The sequence below is a fragment of the Ambystoma mexicanum genome, chromosome 4p, assembly GCF_040938575.1.
Source record: "Ambystoma mexicanum isolate Mex_15411 chromosome 4p, UKY_AmexF1_1, whole genome shotgun sequence".
Lineage (NCBI taxonomy): Eukaryota > Metazoa > Chordata > Amphibia > Caudata > Ambystomatidae > Ambystoma > Ambystoma mexicanum.
The window spans coordinates 204080093-204102501 of record NC_090927.1 but is presented as its reverse complement, the minus strand read 5'-3'; the positions used below and the strand labels follow the sequence as shown (position 1 = coordinate 204102501).

Below are 22409 nucleotides of genomic sequence, written 5' to 3'. Positions count from 1 at the left end.
CTCCCCAATTTTTGGGCACTAATACCTAGGTGCAATGTATCTTATTTTTGATAGAAGGCATGATGCTTTTCAAACGTCTGTGTTAATGCTTACTTTTTCTTGTTTTCCTACAGGGTTTTGCTCAGAGCTTCCTAAAAAGAATGTCCCATCGAAGTACTATTCCAGGGTGTGGTGTTACCGTTGAAATTGTCTCCAATATACCTGAGGTGAAAAGCTGAAAAAGGATTGGGGCCTTCAGAGTCAATAAGTGGGAATGAGAGGCTGATTGGTTGGTGGAAATAATGCAGTGCGAAATGTGAACAGAGCAACTTATGGTTACACTCACCAGATGAGCAATATAATGGAGACGCCTTCATATTTACTTTGAGTGCTTTTGCTTGTACTATAAATATCCCTATACCGAACCTGATTGAGGCTTTTTCAAATGGGATTGGAATGTCTTTAGATACATTAATAAGATTTCATCTGCCTTTATGGATGGCAAAAAACAATTCCGTGACATAGAAACATAATCCTCTGGTAACACCCCAGGACCAAATGGAAGCAATCAGTAATAACGCCCATAGAGATGAGTGATCTCACTAGAGAACATCAATAGTTTATTCGAAAGGCGGTCGCAGCGCACTGCTATGAGGAAGGCCTCTGGAGATGCCAGCGTACACACACACACACGTCCCATACGCACATACCCCCTAACCATCCCTCGACGGGTCAATTGAGGGAAGGCCGCACGCCGTTGGTTGATGCCTCCCACCTCAAAGACTCAATGCCTACCTCGTCCGCTGTGGTTCCGCCTACGTGCTTACCACAAGGCGATCATGCAGACACTCCGGCGTAGGGTGTGCACAAACACTGCTCGACGGCTGAGGCGGACATGCCAAAAAAGTAAAAAACACATTTTTGCACAGAAAAATATCACAGAGAGCACAAAGAGCTTTCTGATCGGGACAACCAAGCCTCTCGTCCTCTGGACGCTAGAGTCCTCATCTTTGTCTTCTGCCCTCCACAAGAAACACCCTTGGGAGCCTGAGGACACCTCTGGAGTGGATTGTCCGGTGGAAGCATTTCCTGTGGCCCCAAAGGTCACTCTGGAGCCGCCAAGATCTATCTTGTCTACTGCCCCTGGACTCAATCGCAGTTTGAGCGCACTATGGGAAACATGTCATTCTTTGTGGACTTCATGACTAAGCTGCCCACTCACTGAGGCCTGCTGAGCATCCTCCTATACCTCCGCCAGTGTCAACAACACATTCTCTTCCGGCCCCAGCTCAGCTGCCCGGAAAGCCTTCACAGGGATCTCTTCAGGAGGACATGCAGTCCACACAAGCTGACCAGGATACGTGGGTGGATGTCCACGATGACCCCTGCCGGGCGGATGAGAATAACCGCTTCCAAGACCAGGAGACCCAGACATTCTTTGTCGACCCCTCAGTAGTTGAGGGCGGTCACTCGTCTCCTATTGTAGACCAACCTCTCTACAATGAGCTGCGGGAAAAGGCTGCTCTCCATTTTGGCATTGACACTGAGGAATCCAATCCCGTTTTGTTTAAAATGTTCTCAACGAGAAAAGGCCCGTTAACAGGCTAGTCCTCTCCAAGCGTCCATCAAAAAGAGGGTCTCTCCATCGCAGTCTACTTCCTCTTTTAATAGGGCGGTTAACCCACAGATGGAGAAATATTTTAGGCCGCAACCTTCAGATCCCCTTTACAATAAAGGTCATGTCAAGCCCGATTCTCTGGTGGTGACCACTATCAGAAAGAGGGTTGGTGTTCCACTCTCAAACTCTGAGGCACACCCCAACAAGGAGTGCAAGAGACTTTATACGCTGGGAAAGTGTGTAAGAAACTCTGCTGCATACATCACAAGAATGGCAAACACCACCACTACAGCAGCACCCAGTGGGATGAGGTCTTGTGGCATCTAGACTCGGTACTGGAGCCAGCTCGTACCCACCTTCTCAAGATCACCACTGAAGGCAAATTAGGTTTCCCAAAACATCCCAAAAATATTTAGGACTCCACAGACACCTCCGGGAGGGTAATTGCAGAGGGTACTCTCTTAAAAAGATATTCCTGGCTCAGACACAAGCAGCCTTAATCAACATGCCCATCGAGGAGGGTCTCTTTGGCAAAGCTGTCGACGACCAGCTAGAAACAGCAAAAAAGGGGCATGAGACAATCAAGACCCTTGGCCAGAGCTCCAACAAGCCCTTCGTTCCTAGAGGAGCGTTTAACGCACGCCGAAGCCTTCGGCCACAATGCTCAGGAAAACGAGGCCAAGCTGGAGCAAGCACGCCTGGTGCCTCTTTTTACAGCCCACATGGTCTGTCATCTTACCAGTACCAGCAGTGCGGGTTTCGCCACGGAAAAGGACGAGGCAGAGCTGCAGCTTCTAGGGGTGCAGCAGTCCCTTACTCCAAAAGACGTGCCGATCCACGTTCCCTCCCATGCATCCCCAGTCGGGGGTCGCATGACGCACTTCGCACAGCAATGAGAGGGAATAACGTCAGACTGCTGAGTCCACAATACTGTGGCCAAAGGATACTCGGTGGAGTTCCTCGAAACACCTCCCTAACATCCACTGCTTCTTAGACGAATGTCCTCCGAACACCTCCCCATCCTCGAAGAGGACATCCAAATCCTATTACAAAAAGTAGCCACCAAGCTGGTGCCCTTCATGGAACAAAATCAAGGTATTTATTCAATGTACGTACTTGTTCCAAAGAAAGATCTAACAATGCGCCCATATTCAGGATGACAGTGCTGCAGGAGGTCCTCCCACTATTGAAAATAGGGGATTACATGGCAACATTGGACATGAAAGATTAATACTTTCATATTTCAATGTTACCAGCGCACAAAAAATACCTCATTCAAATTGGGAAGCAAGCACTAACAATTGAAGTTTCTACCATTCAGCATTGCGACAGCCTCCAGGGTATTCACAAAGGTCCTAGCAGTGGTGGCCGTCCATTTGCGCAGGCAGTCCATTCCAGTGTACCCTTACTTAGATCACTGGGTAATTACTGAGGACTCTCCCCAGAGGTGCCTGTCAATCTGCTGTTCCAATTTGGTTTCTCCATAAATGAAAAGAAGTCCAGTCTAGTGCCCAGTCAAGTAAAGCCATTTCTGGGGGCACTAATCAAAGACATCGGACTAGTCTACCCCTCCAAAGAGAGGGTCCAAAACATGCGGTCTCAAACACCTCAGTATGCAGCCGGTCGTCAAGTGATGGTACGAAAGGCATTCCGCCTGCTGGGAATGATGGCTTCCTGCATCTACCCAGTGCATCACGCCAGGCTGCGCATGCGTCCAGTGCAAGAGTGGCTAGCGAAACAATGGTCGCAAGCAATCCGGTTTTGGGACAATACTGGTGGTGATTTCTCAACCTCTGGTTCAATCGCCACTTTGGTGGAGCAGAGACAATCGTCTAAGGGGCCAGCCTATCGACACACCAGCGATCGAGGCCACTCTCATGATAGACTCATCGATGACCGGGTGGGGTGCTCACTTCCTATATCACACATCACACTGCTCAGGGGCTGTGGACACAGGCGGTAACCAGGAAGCATATCAACCTCCTTGAACTACTAGTGATTCTCAAAGCACTTCAAGCATTCAAGACTCAGCTAGCGCACAAGACAGCCCTAGTCCTTACAGGAACAGTACCACAGCCATGTTTTATATAAACAAACAGGGGGGGTACTCTTTCTCCACAGCTGTCCAAACTAGCCCAAAACATCTGGCAGTGGACACTGCATCACATGTTCCTAGTGGCACACCTATTCCAGGGGAACTCAATTCTCTGGCAGACATATTAAGCAGGAGTACAAGGCCACCCTTGGAGCACGAATGGCAACTAAGCACAGACGTGCTAAACGACGTCTTCTCAAATGGGGGTTCCCAGAGATGGAATGCCAATATTGCGCCTCCATGTTTACCCAGAAAGGATCCAAGGGGAATGCACTCCTGATGAAGTGGCCGGGGAAATGTGCGTACGCTTCCCATCCGGAACACCTCTTCTCACCAAATAGTCCACAAGCTACACCGGGAACAAGTAACACTGAATCTAGTAGTTCCAATGTGGGCCCCCCATACCTGGTTATCACATCTACAAATTATGTCTGTGTCCTCCCATGAAACTACCCTGCATGGACATTGTGTTGACCGAGTATCGGGGAACAACACTGCACCCATGCCCTCAGAATCTGAACTTAGCAACTTGGTTCCTGAGGTCATAGAATTTGATCACCTTAACGTAGACCAAAGGTGCATGGAAATATTAAAGGATGCACGCAAACCGGACACAAGGTACTGCTATTTTAACAAATGGAAACACTTTGTGTTATGGTGCAGGACACAGTCCCTCAATCCAACCGACTGTTCACCGACTAATATAGTCAACTACCTGCTCTACTTACTTGACTCAGTATTAGTCTTTAACTCATTCAATGTACACCTAGCCGCTCTCTCCGCTTACACCACGTCTCAGAATAAAATTTAGTGCCGGAAGATGCCCATAGTAAAGGCTTTCATGCAGGGTGTCAAAAAGCTGTACCATCCCATCTCTAATCCTACTCCCGGCTGGGACCTCAACCTTGTACTCACAAAGCTCATGGGGGGGGGGTGGCTTCAAGCCCATGCACAAAGCCAGCCTTAAACACCTTACATACAAAACGGCCTTCCTAATAGCCTTTACTTCTATCAGAAGGGTTATTGAACTACAAGCTCTCTCAGTAGAAGACCCCATCGTAGTTATACACAAGGACAAGGTGGTGTTATGCACATATCCCCGCTTCTCACCCAAATTCATATCAAAATTCCATGTCAAAGTATAGAGCTTCCTGCGTGTTTCCAAAACCTCTCTGCTGCGTTTGTTGGAAGTTTACATACACTGGATCTACGCAGAGCTGTCATGTTCTACCTTTAAAAGACAGCCGATCAGAAAGACGGGTCGTTTCTTTGTATCTGTAGCCGTTGGAAGAGAAGGGTACCCTATGTCTAAAGCAGCGATTTCTAAATGTATTGTCAACTGCATCCAACTCTGTTACTCTCTTGCCAAGAGAACATTGCCCTTTAAGCCCAGAGCACACTCCACTCTAGGAACTGGGGCAACTTTAGCCTTCATAGCAAACGTGCCTCTAGATGCCATTTGCAAGACTGCCACTGGAGTTCAGCACACACCTTCAACCAACATTACTGTATGGACACACATTCTAGGGGTAATACACTGATGGGACAAGCAGTGATCAAGCATCTCTTTGCAGCGCTACCTTCTAATAACCCACCTCCTTCTACCAGTACCGCTTATATATGTAAAACATATTATTCAAAGCAGACCCGCAAGCCTCAGAAGGGATATGTTACTCACTGTAATTGTATTTCTGATTCTTGTATCTGCTTAGATTCACATGTGCCTACCCTTCCTCCCCTCTTGGAGTAGAGGTACCCGAAAAGAAAAAGAAAGCATAGACCTTTCACACCGCATGTTCTCTTACAGTTCACACTTACAACCTGCACTCCCTCTGGTCAGAAACAAATAATCTGGGGGACCTCGACGCATGAGGGATCATGGGTACAGGGTATGTCGCACTAGTTAGGCTCTGTCGACGTCCCTTTTCGAACTTCGGAAACTTCATGCGCAATACTCTGCAACTTCCACTAAACGACGGCTTATGCAAAGCATGTGAATCTAAACAGATACAAGCATCAGAACATCTGAAATACTATTACAGTGAGTAACGTGTATATACAAAGTAACAGTGAGCAAAATGCAGGTGGCTGCGAACTCTCAAAGTGGTTAATAACCACTGAACAGGTTATCATGGCGTGTTCTATCGAGAGAGGGGCGCATGCTACCTTTTTTGTATTTTTGGAATGAACTTGGGGTTGGTCACCCTAAGTTACCTGGGGACAACCAGACGTGGACTCCCTGCTCACTGTGCTCAGAGAGGCACAGCTCCACCTCACTGATGAGGCCCAACAAGGCTGAAACACGTGTAAGGGTTTGCTATTGGTACTCTTGTTCAGAAGGGAATTGCCATAGCAGTTTGGTGCTGGACTGCCCATGTGCGCGGGACAAAGACTGATATGCAAATGGATATTTCCCATCTGTGAAAGGTACAGTGAGCAAAAAGCAGATGGCTACGAACTCTCAAAGTGGTTAATAACCACTCAACAGGTTATCATGCCATGTTCTTTCGAGAGAGGGGCGCCTGCTACCTTTTGTGTGTGTGTGTGTGTGTGTGTGTCTGTGTGTGTGTGTGTATATGTATATTGATGGATTTGGCTGGAAATGTTGGGAAAGATTCGTTAGAAAATGAAAAAGTTATATAGAATGCAAAAAAAGCTGGTTTTGGCCTACTCCCATTCCTTTCACCATAGAGAATTGAAAGACCACAAAATGGGGCTTACTACAAAGAAATATAAATAGCCAGTCACAAGGTCAAAGAACACTGTTTATCACAGTCATGACTGGGTCTCAGCACTCCACGATGCATACGTACAGACACCGTGGCGGGAGAGAGCCCTGAGTTACCGAATACAGGTACATATATAAATTCAGGAATAACCTATGATGCACTTATCCAGCCCCTTCTTGTGATAGGGACCACAGGGTGCATGACTTTTCTACGTAGATGGTATTACCAAGACAACGTTCTTGCATTTCCCCCCATCCTCCTACTGACCATTTACTGTCTGGGAGCAAAGCAGTGCGTGGGGGCATCTTGTGTTCTCTGGTACAAGGTAACATTTGCTGTACAGCTTATCCATGCTGCTCCTGGAGCTTAAGGTCAATCTGCTCTAAAGCTTGGGAATAAGGTTTTCTCTAGAGGAGCATGGCTCAAATGCACATTATTACAATTAATGGTTCAGCAGGGAAAACGTGGTCGAGACAGGAGGGCACCTAACGTGTAGATTAGCTATGCTTCTGCAAGGACTTAAAGGTTCTACAGTGTAAGTCAAACACGCTCAGCAGAATGTGCATTCCTGTCTCTTAAGTGTCAGAAAGTTCATGCCGCAGTATTCTACTGCGTTCAGAGTAAAAACGCAGAATGAGCAGGGAACATTGCATCCAAGATGGTGAATGTAACAATATGGCAGCGTGACCACCATTATTGTGTGGCAATAGGTTTGTAGCGTGATGCGAATGGGTTTAGGCCAATATGCACATCTTATAGGACACTAAACTAAATATATTTTCACAGAACAAGTCAAAATGTCTGGCTGCACACAGAAGAAAACAGGTACAAAACAACTTGGGCACAAAGCGTTGACTCTATTTCTTTGAGGGCTCTCGGGTTATTCCGTCCAGTAGTTAAAATATTTGACGGAGAAGGGGTGCTGTATTTCCCACGGTGCTTTGCAGCATAGAAGCTTTTCAGAAATGAAATATCTGTCATTGTTTTTTTTTATTTTTGTTCCATGTGATAGATAAACCGGGTTATACCGGGTATAACCTGGGATAGCCAAAAACAAAAAGTGGAAAAAATGACATTTGCAGGAGGAAAAGGGATGCAATGGATTCAAGCTAGAGGTGGGGAGGGGGAAAGATGACACCATGAGGAATTGGGGAGTTGGGGGTGGAAGTTCAGAGCTGGATCGTTTTTGCATAACCAGCATTAAAGTAGAAAACTAATCGGGAATGAAAGTGCGTCACATGGAAATAACCACAATTATTTGCGGGTATTTACGGATAACAAGGATTATTTGTAGTACATTGCTAATATAATCGGGCAAACGTTTTTTTAAAGAGTTAAAAGAATGAGATTGATACAAAAAAAGTGGAATTTTACAGCTACAGTGAGGTGGGGGTAATGGGTGTGGCCGAAGGATATAGTTACTTGGTTACTTTAAGGAACCAAATGGTACAATGTGGAAAGTGGACACAGCCGAAGGCCATGGCTACGGGGCCCCAACAAAAATGATTGGGGCAACATGTCAAGGGGTGCAATACGGAAAGTGGACATTGCCATGGCTAGTGTGGCTAAAAGAAACCTAGTAGTTGGCCACGCCGAAGCCCATAGTGGGCCGGTTTAGGAAATTTATTGAAGCAATATATAGAGTGGCCACGGCTGAAGGCCGGGGCCAATGGTCTTAGGCGAAGGCCATGGCTATTGAGTAAGGAAGAAAAGGTTTGTTTTAAAAAATACAGTGAGCACGACCAAAGGCTGTGTTCAATGGCCAGGGCTAAAATCCCTGGCTAGTGTGTCCGATAGACATGTATAAGCCGTGGCCACCTAGGTGGTCCAAAAGAAACCTATTGGGTGAACATGTATAGAGGACACCGCCGAAGGCTAGTGGCCCAGTAGTGTGTTAAAATATACAGTGGGCATGGCCGAAAGCCGTGCTCAAGGCCAGGACCAAAGGCTCTGGCGAGAGCGCCCAAAAGACATGTATAGTGGCCATAGCCAAATGCTGTGGTCACCCAGTGGGTACAAAAGAAACATATTGTGGGAACAGTGGACACGGCGAAGGCCATGGCTAGTGGCCAGTATAAAACCTATGGTGTAACAAAACCTTAGTTGAGGTGCAGTTAAGTTGTGCAGATTTAACGCAACAAAACCTTGAAATTCAGCAGATGTGGGAAGACGAAAACCATGGCTCGTGACCCTTTACTGTTTTGAAATATCCAGTGGGCACAGCCGACAGCTGTGCTCACTGGCCAGGGCCAAAGGCTGTGGCTAGTGTGCTCAAAAGACATGTATCTGCTGTGGCCACCTAGTGGGTTCAAAAGGAACCTATTGGTGGAACATGTACAGTGGATACGGCCAATGGCAGTGGCACTGGCTATGGTTGAAGGCCAGTGGCCTGGTAGTGTTTTAAAATATACAGTGGGTACAGCCGAAGGCCCTGGCTAGTGGGCCCGAAAAGACTTGTATAGTGGGCACCAAGTGGGTGCAAAAGAAACCCATTGTGAGTAATGTCCTGGCTATGGCTAGTGGTCTGTAAAAAAAAAAAAAAAGATAGTATAACGTAACCTTTGAAATTCACTGCAAAAACCTTCATTAGGTGCAGTTAAGATGCACAGATTTATTGCAACAAAACCCTTGAAATTCAGATGTGGGCAGCCATGAGCAGCTTACCTCAGCATATTTCCGTTGCAAAGCCCATGCGCACATACATATTCTAAAAAAAGGGATTCACAATAATAAAATTGTCTTATGGCACGCTGAGTTAAGCTGTTCATAACGTCCCACTTCGAGTGGATTGTGTCCTCCAACGTATTCCTCATCTTAGATGTATTCCATCCAGCTTTAGCTGCTCCGGAAAAAAAATTTGGCAGAGGGCACCGTGCGTCAATGTCGTTGAGTCGATGGTCCCTCGAAGGCTTCCGTCGAGGGTGACGTCATCAGGTGTATAATTAGCACGCGCGGCGCCCGTTGGCCTCAGTTCTGTTTTTCCGCAGTATACATTGCTTCGGAGAGCCTTGAGTTCTGTGAAGAATAGCAAATAATATCGAATATGTCCTTGTCATCGATGCCGACCACGACCCCGAGATCGGGTTTCAAAAAGTGCAAGTCGTGCGGTTCAAAAATGACGATCACAGACCCGCACTGAGAGCGTTTGTGGTGCCTCGGAGAAGGCCACGACATGGAGGCCTGTACGAAGTGTCAGGCGATGACGGGGAAGGCCTTGCGAGAAAGGAGGGGAAAACTACAGGTAGGTCGCAAATCCGACCGTAAAGCCTCTAGCGTCGAGTCGAGGTCCCGTGAGGAGAAATCTCCTCGACACGAAAGGCATCGGTCCAGGTCCCAAGCGATTCCCATCGCTCGTCTTCGACAAAAAAAAATCCAAGAAACGACGCCACAGGTCACCCTCCTCTTCGTCCTCGGACGAATCCCCAAAAAGGATGAAATGTCCCACTAAACATTTATCATCCGAAGAATGTCCGAGACCGAACTCATCTCGAAGGGCAAGTCTTCAAAGAGCGCTTCGAAGCCGGCGCTGTCGAAGACGGGTACTGCGCTGACGTTATCAATGCCTTTGTCGACGTCAATCCCGAAGCCCTTGACGCCGAAACCCCCAGTTCGGCAAAATCAGCCAGAAAAAGGGCAAACAACCTGTAATCCCTTCAAGGCCCATTAATACTCCTCCTCCACCTCTCCCAGAAAAGGTTTTCAAACCTCTTCCTAGGAAAGAGTTCTTCAAGTCTCTGACCTCAATTTTTGAGGAACAGGAGAAATCTGATGAGGAGAATGTACCTTTTGGGCTAGAATATGGCACCCCAAATGTCCCGGAATGCCTGATTTCAGAAGAAAGCAGGATGAGGGATTTGGTTGAATCACTGCACAATGCAAGTGGTATTGATACATCTCCTGAAAATGACTTTGGTAGACCAGAACCAGGAGAACATGCCAGTCCATCATACCGTCAGCTAATGACAAAGGTATTAGATTATTTAGGATGGGCCAGACCTCCAGCCCAATTTATCCAAGATTATCTAACAGACATATTGGATCATAGTCCTACTGAAGACCCAATACTACCTTTTCACGTAGCCTTGCAAAATAGAGTGGCCAAAAATTGGGAGACTGCGGATTCTATTCCGCCAGTGAATAAATCCCTTACTTCAAAATACCGCCCTGCCAGTAGCGACCCCGGCTATCTGTCTAAACATCCCACTCCCGAGAGTTTGGTCATACAGGCAGCCACAGCTTCTAACAAATTGACGTACCCTTCTATCCCTCTGGACAGGGACGATAAGCGTGTGGATGGCTGGGCACGGAAGGTATTTTCAGCTGGGAGTTTAGCATTAAAATCAGCCAACTCCACATGTGCCTTTGCAAAGTTTTCGTACACTCTGTGGGAGTGCATTGCAATGGCGGCGGAGCACATACCAGAAGGGGACGAAAGGGAAGGATTCCTAGCCATCGTTGGGGATGGGAAGGAGGCCAGGCAGGAATCCCTCGAATCTGGATTGGACACTGTAGACAGTGTGAGCAGGTCCATGGGCACTAGCACGGTAATGCGCTGATTTGCGTGGTTACGGAAGTTGGGTTTCGCACCAGAGGTGCAGAACCATCTCCTGAACATGTCCTTTGACGGGTCTCACCTTTTTGGCAGCAAGGCTGACGAGAGCCTTGAGAGGTTGCAGACCTCAAAGGCAGCTGTCAAGTCTTTGGGAGCTGCCATCAGGCAATCTCAGCCTTTTCGTGCACCAGGTCAATCTTGGAGGGGACAATCCTATCGTTACTACTCCTCATATGGAAAGACGAGAGGAATGGCCAGTCAAAGGGGCGAGAGAAAGGCCACTCGCGGTGGACGTGGAAAACGTGCAAAGCCAGCTCCAGCTGCAGCCTCTATGCCATCAGCGGCTGCAGCAACCGCCTCAAAACCACTTTGAGGACTTGCTTGACAAAACACCTGTGGGAGGCAGGCTGTCACTGCATCTGCAAGAATGGCGAGCCATTACTTCAGATGTTTGGGCTCTAGAAATAATAGCCCAAGGTTACTGCCTTCCTTTTCTAACGCAACCTCAAAGCAATCCACCAAGGAAACACCCATTGAAGTTTTCAGACCCGCTCCTACAGCAGGAAGTTTTAACCCTGCTGGAGAAAGGTGCTATAGAACCGGTACCTGCAGCGGAGTGGAACAAGGGATGGTACTCCCTGTATTCTTTGATCCCCAAAAAGGACAGAGGACTGAGACCCATCCTGGACTTAGGAAACCTGAACAAGTTTAAGATGGTTACCCTTTCTCAGATCCTTCAGGCCCTTCAACTTCAGGATTGGTTGGTGTCACTGGACCTCCAGGATGCTTATTTTCATGTGCCAATTCATCTCAAGCACAGAAAATACCTGAGGTTCGTGGTTGGCGACTCACACTATGTTTCGAGTCCTGCCATTCAGATTGACCTCCGCCCCGAGGGTCTTCACCAAACTGATGGTAGTGGTGGCAGCGCACCTCAGGAGAGGGGGGATTCACGTCTACCCCTACCTGGACGGTTGGCTGATCAGGGCACGTTCTGCCGAACAGGCGCTAGATCACCTGAAAGTCACCTGCCACTTCCTCCACAGACTGGGCTTCTCCCTCAATTTCAACAAGTCACAAATGACACCTTCTCAACGGCTCCAATATATAGGAGCTGTATTGGACACATCCCTGGGAAAGAGCTCACCTCCCAGGTCGAGGGCTCAAGACATTCTTCAGATGGTTTCCAAATTCCAAAATGCCCAAAATCTTGAGGCCTACGAGTTCTTAAGGTTACTCGGCCTCATGGCATCCTGCATCTTTCTGGTGCCAGAGGCACGTCTGAGAATGAGATCCATTCAATGGGCTCTAAAGACTCAATGGTCCCAGTTCTCAGGTTGAATGACGGATCTTCTCCAGATTCCGAACAAGGTTTGTCAAGATCTTCTATGGTGGACTTGTTCGGAGAATATCCTGAAAGAACTTTTTTGGCAACCATGGCCGGAGATCACAGTAGTGACGGACACCTCACTCAAGGGGTGGGGAGCTCATGCCAACGATCTGACAATTAGCAATCGTTGGTCTCGATCAGAGTCCAAACTACACATCAACCTTCTGTAACTGAGAGCAATCAGACTAGCGCTGAAAGCTTTTCTGCCATCTGTCAGAGGAAAGAATGTCCTGATAATGATGGACAACACAGTGGCCATGCATTATCTAAACAAAAGAGGAGGTGTAGGGTCAGTACCTCTGTGCAGAGGGGCAATGCAACTCTGGTATTGGGCAATTCAAGAAGGAATCTCTAACGGCAGTTCAGCTTTTGAGGGAATATGACGGCAGATGCTCTGAGCCGGCAGAGCACGGTGTCCCATGATTGAGAACTGGCTCAGGAAGTCATTCAAGAGATCTTCGCCCTTTGGGGGACCCCTCAAGTGGACCTATTTGCGACCGGAATAAACCGGAAGTTCGAAAGGTATTGCTCAAGGGAATTTCCCCTGAGAGGAGTCCTGGGGGACGCATTCGTCGTGGAGTGGAATTTCCCACTATTGTACGCATTCCCTCCGATTCCCGTCATTCCTCAGGTCATCAGGAGACTGAGACGGTTCAGGAGCCGCATGATCCTAATTGCCCCGGATTGGGCCAGGAGAACCTGGTACCCGGACCTTCTAGACATGTCCATCTGTCGCCCAGTACGTCTTCCTCTGAGAGAGAACCTTCTCTCTCAAATGGAGGGGCAGGTTCTCCATCCAGGCTGAGATACAAGGATTGGAACCTTCCAGATGACGTCATGCAGGTGTTGCTTTCGGCAAGAAGGCCAGCAACAAAGTCTCTATACCATTGCCATTGGAAAAAGTTTTGCAACTTCTGCAGAGAAAAGAATGTCTATCCTTTTCTATGTTCTGTTCCGGAAGTACTGTCCTTCCTCCTGACCATAGCACATAGAGGTCTAAATGTTGGAACCATTAAAGGTTATCTTGCAGCGCTTTCCATCTTCAAGTGCTCGTCGGAAGAATGCTCCTACTTCAAAATTCCTTTGATAGTACAATTCTTAAAAGGACTCACTAATGTGTTTCCTCCTTACCCTTTTCAAGTGCCAATTTGGGGATCTCAATTTGGTCCTAAAATTCTTAATGTGTGCTCCCTTTGAGCCTTTGCACACTTGTCCATTAAGATTACTGACATGGAAAACTGCTTTCCTAGTTGCTTTAACAACGGCCACCCTATTCTGTGTTCCATAAGGACAGAGTTGTGTTGAGGGTTAAACCCTCATTTTTACCAAAAGTGGTATCTGGTTTTCATTTAAGTCGGAGAATTCTTACCCGGATTCTATCCTCCACCTCATCCTACTAAGGAGGAGGAAAGATTACACAGGTTGGATCCGAAAAAAAACGTTAAGAATTTACATCTCTAGGCTTTCTAAGCTTAGAGTGGACAATCAACTGTTTATTGGCTACACAGGAAAGAAATTGGGTCAGTCAGTGACAAAGCAAACAATATCACGCTGGATTGTGCTTTGTATTTCAGAATGCTACAGATTAGCACAAAAAGACGCACCAGAATGTCTAAGGGCTCATTCCACCAGAGGCATCGCCTCTTCAACAGCCCTACAAAGAGGTGTTCCTATAAGGTCCATTTGTGAAGCAGCAACTTGGTTTTCGCTGCATACTTTCTTAAAATTCTATAGCCGGATGCTTCCCAGTTTAAGGAGCTTAATTTTGGTAAAGCAGTACTATACTCAGCCATCTAAGGGTATTGAAAAATCTAACCCCTCCTCCAGAGGAATTGTCCATACTGCTTTGGGAGTCTATCTAAGATGAGGAATACATTGGAGGACACAATCCACTCGAAGAACAAATTACTTACCAACTGGTAACGTTCTTTCGATTGGATGTTCCTCCAACATTTTCCTCATCGCCGTCCCATCCTACCCCTCTGTAGATTTTTCGGGCTATTGCCACTCCAACTCTCGCAAGGCAAATACCTGTCTGCCCGCACAGTCTACACAGTGAAAAATCAATAATGAACTGGGAAAAACAGAACTGAGGCCAACGGGCGCCACGCGTGCTAATTATACACCCGATGACATCACCCTCGACGGAGGCCTTCGAGGGACCATCGACTCGACGACATCGACGCACGGCACCCGCTGCCGAATTTTTTTTTCCAAAGCAGCTAAAGCTGGATGGACTACATCTAAGAAGCGGAATACGTTGAAGGAACATCCAATCAAAAAAACGTTACCAATTGGTAAGTAACTTGTTGTTGTGCTTATTTTCAAGGGTTTTGTTGTTTTAAATCTGTGCAACTTAACCGTAATCATATATATAAGGGCTATCACTTGGTGTTCTCCTTTGGACATTGGGGCTGGTGTCTAGAACATTGCTATTGAAAATATAAAAGCACATTTAAGCTCTACCCCAAATCCAGATTTCCCAGCCCCATATTTCCCTACCTCAAAACAAACCAGACACTTCTACATTTTAACTTGAGCCTTTTACATTGCTTATAATGATGGAGTTTATCCTAAGGTTATTAGTCGAGTCAGTTAATCAAATGTGTAAAGCATAGTTTTAGAATCCCTAACTATTGTTTTCTTGTTACAGGATTCTCAGGTTTCAGAGGACAGGGAAGCCCTGGCTCGAATGGCTGCAAATGTTGACAATGCAGGATCAGCCGATGCTGAAGAGTATATTGAGAAATATCTGCGCAGTGTACTGGCGGTGGAGAACATTCTCACATTAGATCGATTACGTCAGGTCTGTTGATATAGCAGAGAGAATGTAATTCAATGTACTGGAATGTGGTCTTGTATAGCTCATATTCTTCTATTTTGGTGGCCTCTTCAGCATAGATTTGGAATAGAAAGAAGATGGGAGGGTTAGTGGTAGCAGACAGAGGGGCTGATGTGAAACCCCAGGTGTTGATGGGTGTGGGATGGAAGATGCATGTTTTTAGGTTTTTTTATGGCAGTGGCATTTGTGTCTTCAAATTCAGAAGGCCCAAAATAATTAACTACAAACTCTGGTGCACTGGGGCAGCCGATGGTCTGGAGGATGTAGGTGTATCTGTGGTAGGTAGCAGGGGTGGTGCCGGCCTGTGTAGAGAGGGCTCTGCAATGTTTAGTGCAATGTTAGGGGTGCAATAAGTTGTTATGGTGCATGTGTATGTAACTGTTATGATGTTCATTACCTAGGGACACTGTTGTATGGGAAGCTATGCCATGGAATGTTTATTGGTTCAGGTTCTGGTGAGGTCACAGAACCTGTACGTGTTTATGTTGTTCTTAAAGTTCTACAGTTTGTCAGTTGAAGCTACTTGTTGGAGTAGAGGGGTCCTCTGTTGTTGTGGGGGGGTCTTTCTCTCCTGTTATCCTAATAAATACTTATCGTGAAGACTTACCTGTCTCCAGAGCGTCTTCGCAACAATGGCGACGAGGATGGGATGACAGGAGACCTCCTGCAACTAATCTGCCTGCACGTCGCTCCGCTGCCCAAAAGCGTAGCAGCGACCACCGAGGGAGTGAGACCCCATCGTGAGCTGTTTCATGCTCTGGGCCGCTCCGCTTATCCTAACATTGCAGCGGCCGCCGAGATTGGAAAACGGATGCCCTGCCATCCAGAGTGTGCCGCCCTCCGGAGTCTGCTGTCTCATAGCAAGTAAGTGCCCGCGCTGCCGGACTTGCGTTCACTGAAGGGGGGTGCGCAGCCTAGAGACGCCGCAGAACATGTCACCGTACATCGGAGAGGAGGTGTAGAGCACGAAAGAAAAGTGAGCAGCCAAGACCGAGCGGAGCTCATTACCGTACATTCGGTAGGAGGGGCGCAACACAGAAGAAAATCATTCATCGTGTGGATCGCGTTGTTTGGATTGAACTGCAATTTACAAGGAATTTCGAGTTTGCAAGTTTCTATCTAAAGACGTAAAAGGGACAGCATGTCAAACAGTTGAAGTCCAGGTGTGCACCAGGTCACTGTGTTGATAGCAAGTGGCATCTGGAGGGTATTTATCTTATTGAAGGAAGCCAGGGGATCAGCAGATCACACAGCTTTGCATTATGGCAGGTTTGCCGGGTATCGCAGGACCACCAATTTTCATACCAGTTCCCGGTCCAGCAAAGATCATGTGGGCTCAATGGCGCAAAGGGTTTTTACACTACATGAAGGCAGACAGTGGAACTTCTTATTCCAGTGAAAGGAAATTGGCGTTATTGCTGCATTTTCTAGGATATGAGGGCCAAAGAATATATGAAACACTTCCTCAACCTCTTGGAGATGGCGGTGGCGATGGCGTGAGCGAATTTGATTTAGCTTTGATGAAGTTGGATAAGCATTTCAATCCCAAGACCAGCACAATATTGGAGCGCTATAATTTCCGCATGCGTGTACAGGCGTCTGGAGAATCAGTGGAAGAGTATGTGACGGCGCTGAGACATCTCGCCTTGTCATGCAAATTTCAAGAAGCATTTGACAAACACATACGCAATCAATTCATGACACATTGTAGGGCCAACAAAATTCACAAAGAACTATAGTTAAGGGATGAGCCAAATTTAGACGAAGTATTGGACATTACAGGGCGAGTGGAACACTCCTTAGCATGTGTGGCCAAATTATCCAGAAACGAATTGGGAGAGTCAAAGGAGAGCAAGTCTGAAGTTTTAAATGTGACCGACGGGAAGAGCAAAAGGAAGTCCAAAAATCGGCAGTCAAATCGTGTGGCTGTGGAGGAGAAGAGAAATCAAGATCTACCGCAGAAGGCAGAAAAAAAGGATGAGAGACTTTGTTTCCGATGCGCGAGCAACACACACTTTGTTGTGTGCCCGGGTCGCAGGGCTACATGTGCGAGGTGTAAAAGGAAGGGCCATTACGCAAATTGTTGCAAAAACTTTCAATTCGGACAATTTGCCCAAAAGAAGGTCCTTTATGTGAATGAAGATGATGATGGAAGGTCGTCCAAGGAGGAAATAACACTTCCAATGCAGAACGTTGTTGTCAATACTGTTAATGTCATGGAGGGTGAAAGTATAGATGATTGTGAGCGTCCGTATGCACTGGTGAAAGTGAAGGGTCATGTGGTATCCATGATGGCGGATTCTGGGTCTAAAATTACTTTGGTGTCTAGAAGTGTATTTGAGAAGGACATGGATGGTAAGGTGTCCGGCCTGTCAAAATCTGATATAAATCCAGGTGGATACAATCAGGATAAAATTGAACTGTTGGCGTATGTGTGGAGCGAGTTCGAATTCAAGGGCTGGAAATGCAATGGCAAAGTATACATAACCAAAAAGGGTCAATCCTTACTGGGATGGAGGGAGCAGAAAAGCCTTGCCATCAGATTAGATCCTAACAAAGAAGAACAAGTATATCAGGTGTCAGAACCACATGCAGGTTCGTGCAAATATGTGGTCGGGCACAGAGGAGTATTTGATGGAAGTATGGGGAAGGTGAAAGGTTTTATGCACCAAATCATATTGAAGAGGAATAGCGTGCCTGTTGCTGCGAAACGTAGGCCAGTACCTTTGTCTTTAAGGGAAGGGGTCAAGAAAGAGTTGATGAAACTATTACAGTTGAGTGTCATTGAGAAGGCAGGCGGAGTTGAATGGATATCCCCGGTGGTGGTTGTCAAAAAGAGTTCTGGGGATCTAAGACTATGCATAGACATGCGTGAGCTCAATAAATGTGTGACGGTTGATAGGCACCCATTGCCGAATATTTGTGAGATGTTGACCATGGTTGGGCGAGGGAAGTTTTTTTCGAAATTAGATATGGCGTCTGCCCATCACCAGGTTGAATTGGAGGAAGGGTGCAGAAAATGTACCGCCTTCATCACCCATGAGGGTGTGTTTCAATTCAGAAGGATGCCTTTTGGGTTGGCATCGGCCTCATCAGTATTTCAAAAAGTCATGGACCCCTTACTCAAGTGTGTGAAGGGGGTATTTTGCTTCCAAGACGATGTGTTGATTTGTGGGGAAACCCTTGAAGAACATGACAAAGGTTTGTATGAGGTGTTGAAAATTTTTAAAGAAAGGGGGGGGATCACCTTGAAGCAAGAAAAGTGTAAATTTGCTGTTTCCAAGGTAGATTACCTAGGCCACGAGGTATCATATGAAGGGGTAAAACCTAAAGAGAGTATTGTGATTTCCATAAAAGAAATTGAAAGGCCAACCAATAAGAGTGAACTACGTTCATTCTTGGGTATGACGGAATTTTATCAAAAATTTGTAATGAACTATGCGTCCAAGGTGTTGGAAATGAGGAAGATTCTAAGGAAAGGGGTAGAGTTCATATGGAATTGAGAGTGTGATATGGAATTTACAAGGATCAAGCAAGAGATTGATATGGCTCGTCCATTAGGATGTTTTGACACGAAGAAACAATCTATTATTACTGTTGATGCCAGCAAAGGTGGGCTGGGAGCAGTGCTCTCGCAGAGACAAAATGATGGGTCGGAAGAGGTGATAGCGCATGCGTGTCAGGAGGCCTGGAAGGTGCAGAGTTGAGATATTCTGTTCTCGAAAAGGAAGCTTTGGCATGCTATTGGGCTGTTGAGCGGTTTAGAAATTTTGTGTGGAGTATGGAATTTGTTCTACGGACGGATCACAAGCCTTTGAAAGTTATTTTTGAAAGTAAGGGTTTAGACAAGGTTTTGCGCAGAGTAGCCGGGTGGGTTACCAGGATGCAGGCGCACAATTTCACAATGGAGGTTATACCTGGGAAGGAGAACATGCTTGCCGACAATCTTTCAAGGGTAAGTGTTGCATCCCAGGAAGGGTTAGATGGGGAGATGGAAATGGTGTTTGTGAACACAGAGGGAATTGTGTCCAGACAAGAGTGGTTGGTGGAGGTAGAGAGGGACGTGATAATTAATAAGGTGATCACATATGTATCGGCTTCTGTTTGGCCCAACAAATCTGAATTGGACGAGGGCGAGAGGCCTTATTGGGAGGTCAAAAATGAACTATCTGTTGCGGATGGCATACTGTTCAGGTGGGAGAGAGCAGTTGCTCCAGCAGGTATTCGCAAGAGGATTATCGACCTAGCTCATAGTGACCATATTGGCGTTACCAAGACTAAAGGGGTGTTAAGATCAGATTATTGGTGGCCGGGATTCGACAAGGAGGTTGAGAACCGTCTAGCAGAATGTCATTTTTGTATCAAGAGTGGGAAGGGGGCTGAGGCTAGAAAACAACCTCTGATGTTGGTGTTCCAACAAAAATTTGGAGTGACATAGCAATGGACATCCTGGGTCCGGTTGATCTAGGATATGGGCGAGGAAGGTATGTGGTTCTGGTGGTTGATTTATTTTCCAGGTGGGTAGATTTCAAGGTTGTGCGTGAAATATCGGGAGAAAATATGGTGAAGGTTTTACAAGAAATGTTTGCGAGTGAGGGACTACCTGAAAGTGTCCTTACTGACAATAGTTTCCTGAATATTTAAAAAGATGTGGAGTAAGCCATAAGAGGGCAGCTCTTTATCATCCTGAAACAAACAGGGTAGTTGAAAGGCTAAATAGATGTGTGATGGAAAGCGTACGCATGGGAGAGCAGTGTGGCTTCGATAAATTAGTGACCATTCAAAACAAAATGTGGGCGTTGCGCATGGCACCTCACAGGACCACTGGCTTGTGTCCATTCAAACTTATGAGGGGCCGAAAGCCTTTCTCGATGGCGTATCCTCCATGGTTGGGGAGGAGCAGGGAGTCGGATGTGGTTATTGATGAGGTGAGAAATGCTCTTAAGAAGAAGAGTGAGTGGGTCATGCGAGAAAACAAAAGAAGAGGAAGAAAGGAATTGCATGTGGAGCGAGGTGATTGGGTAAGAATAAAGAAGGGTGTGGTGAAGAGAAAAGGAGAGTCATTATACTCAGATCCAGTCCGAGTAGTTGCTGTTATGAAGGGTGCGGTGCGTGTGGAAGGCGGTCAGGTTTGGAACAAAAGTAGAGTTGCTACTGTGAAAAGAGGTCAAGTGTGAGGATCAGTCGTGTTGTGTATCAATTTTTGGGAAAAAAGGGAGATGGGCGACGAAGGAGCTTGCGGCAGCGCGGGCACTTACTTGATATGAAACAGCAGACTCCGGAGGGCGGCACACTCTGGATGGCAGGGCATCCGTTCTCTAATTTCGGCGGCCGCTGCAACGCTAGGATAAGCGGAGCGTCCCAGAGCACGAAACAGCTCACGATGGGGTCTCACTGCCTCGGTGGTCGCTGCTACGCTTTTGGGCAGCGGAGCGACGTGCAGGCAGATTAGTTGCAGGAGGTCTCCTGTCATCCCATCCTCGTCACCATTGTTGCGAAGACGCTCTGGAGACAGGTAAGTCTTCACGATAAGTATTTATTAGGATAACAGGAGAGAAATACCCCCCCACAACAACAGAGGACCCCTCTACTCCAACAAGTAGCTTCAACTGAGAAACTGTAGAACTTTAAGAACAACATAAACGCATACAGGTTCTGTGACCTCTCCAGAACCTGAACCAATAAACATTCCATGGCATAGCTTCCCATACAACAGTGTCCCTAGGTAATGAACATCATAACACATCTCCCTTTTTTTCCAAAAATTCATACACAACAGTAACGTAAGGTGGAAAGAGATTGAAACCGTAAGTAGGCGAGTACACTGGTGCGGTACTGTATTGACGGTATTGATTAGGTAATCTTTGATTTTTGTGCAGTGGTATTTCAGAAGTGTTCCAGTTTCTCCAGCCCCACTGAGTAAGTGGTCTTAAAAGACATATGTCCATTGGTGATTGGCATGACCAGCCCAACAGGACTGGGCAAAGCAGTTATGTTGCAGCGTGTAAGAAGGTAAACAGTGCCTATGGGATAGATATCAAGCACAATTATTATACAAAACTATTTTAATAGTACATAAATACATACATTTATTAAATAGACTGCATGGCAGCAAGGCATGGCAGGCAGAAGAAATGAAAACCCTCTTATTTACTCAGTAGGATTATAAAGTGTCTTATAACCTGGATGTGATTTAGCAAAAAGTCTGAAAGAAATAGCGCTGGGTTTTAACTTATTTTTGACAGGTTTTCCTTATTTTATTTGTTTGGTTGTTAGTGTATTGGAATTTGTTTCTTCCCTGTACTATGCTCAATTACCCCCATGGAAGCTCATGCATTATAAATAGGTTTTAAAAGAATGGCAGACGTGGGAAAATTGTGGGCATGAGACATAGGCAATTGAGTCCAGTCTTGAACGAGCTAGTGTTTGTGGCATGCTGATGGGATGCTCGGGTAAAAAGTGTTACGGGAATTGAGGTGGTGTTTTAAAACTGCAAAGACTGGGGAGATTTTGAGAGGTGAAGGACTTAACACAGATGGCACAGATGATGTAACACTCTTTCAAATGGATTCCTTCCTCACATAGATTCCTCATTGTTGATATTCTACCTCCATCTCCAGCTGTCTTCAGAAACCTTTTTGTCACCTGCTGGTGCAGCTCGACTCCTCCCAGTACCATTGCTCATCCTGTGCTTCTGGAATACCACCTAGATTTCTCTAGTTTGCTGCTACATGCATTCCAGGCCTGAAGGCCATGTCTTTCCCCTTCGGGCCCACCAGACAGTCGGGGGGCTGCAAAAATGTCCAATGCGGAACTAGAAAGTAAAGAAAATGGCATCCGTGCCCTTGTTTCAAATGAGGCACCCACTCAATAACGTCCTAGCTCAGAGCCTGAAAGAACTTCTCCAACAGGGGAGGAAGCAGTGGAAGTAGTGTGTGGTCGGGCAGGCACAGGAGACAAAGGGCAGTAATAACCATGTGTTGCAACCTCCAAAGCCCCAGTGCAGGAGGTGGTGACACACCACACCTCGATGACCAGAGCAAACTCTCTCCTGCAGGAGTTGAATGGGTGGAGTCAAGGTCACAGCGGCTTGCTGCTGGGTACCAGTGTGCGGACAGCAGGGGCACCAACGTCCTCTCTCTGGGAACCCTTCATCTAGCCTAATGGGAAAGGCAACACAAGGCATCTAATGTATGCCACGATG

The 22409-nt window shown here is 46.6% G+C and overlaps 1 protein-coding gene across 1 annotated transcript in view; it reads left to right on the top strand.

Moving 5' to 3' along the window:
• The window catches only part of KIF13B (kinesin family member 13B), a 1451009-nt gene that overhangs the window by 1142884 nt on the left and 285716 nt on the right, over positions 1-22409 (top strand). The window contains exons 32-33 of the mRNA XM_069605712.1: positions 114-206; positions 15017-15169. Coding sequence (XP_069461813.1) covers positions 114-206; positions 15017-15169 — 246 coding nt within the window. The remainder of the gene's footprint in view (positions 1-113; positions 207-15016; positions 15170-22409) is intronic.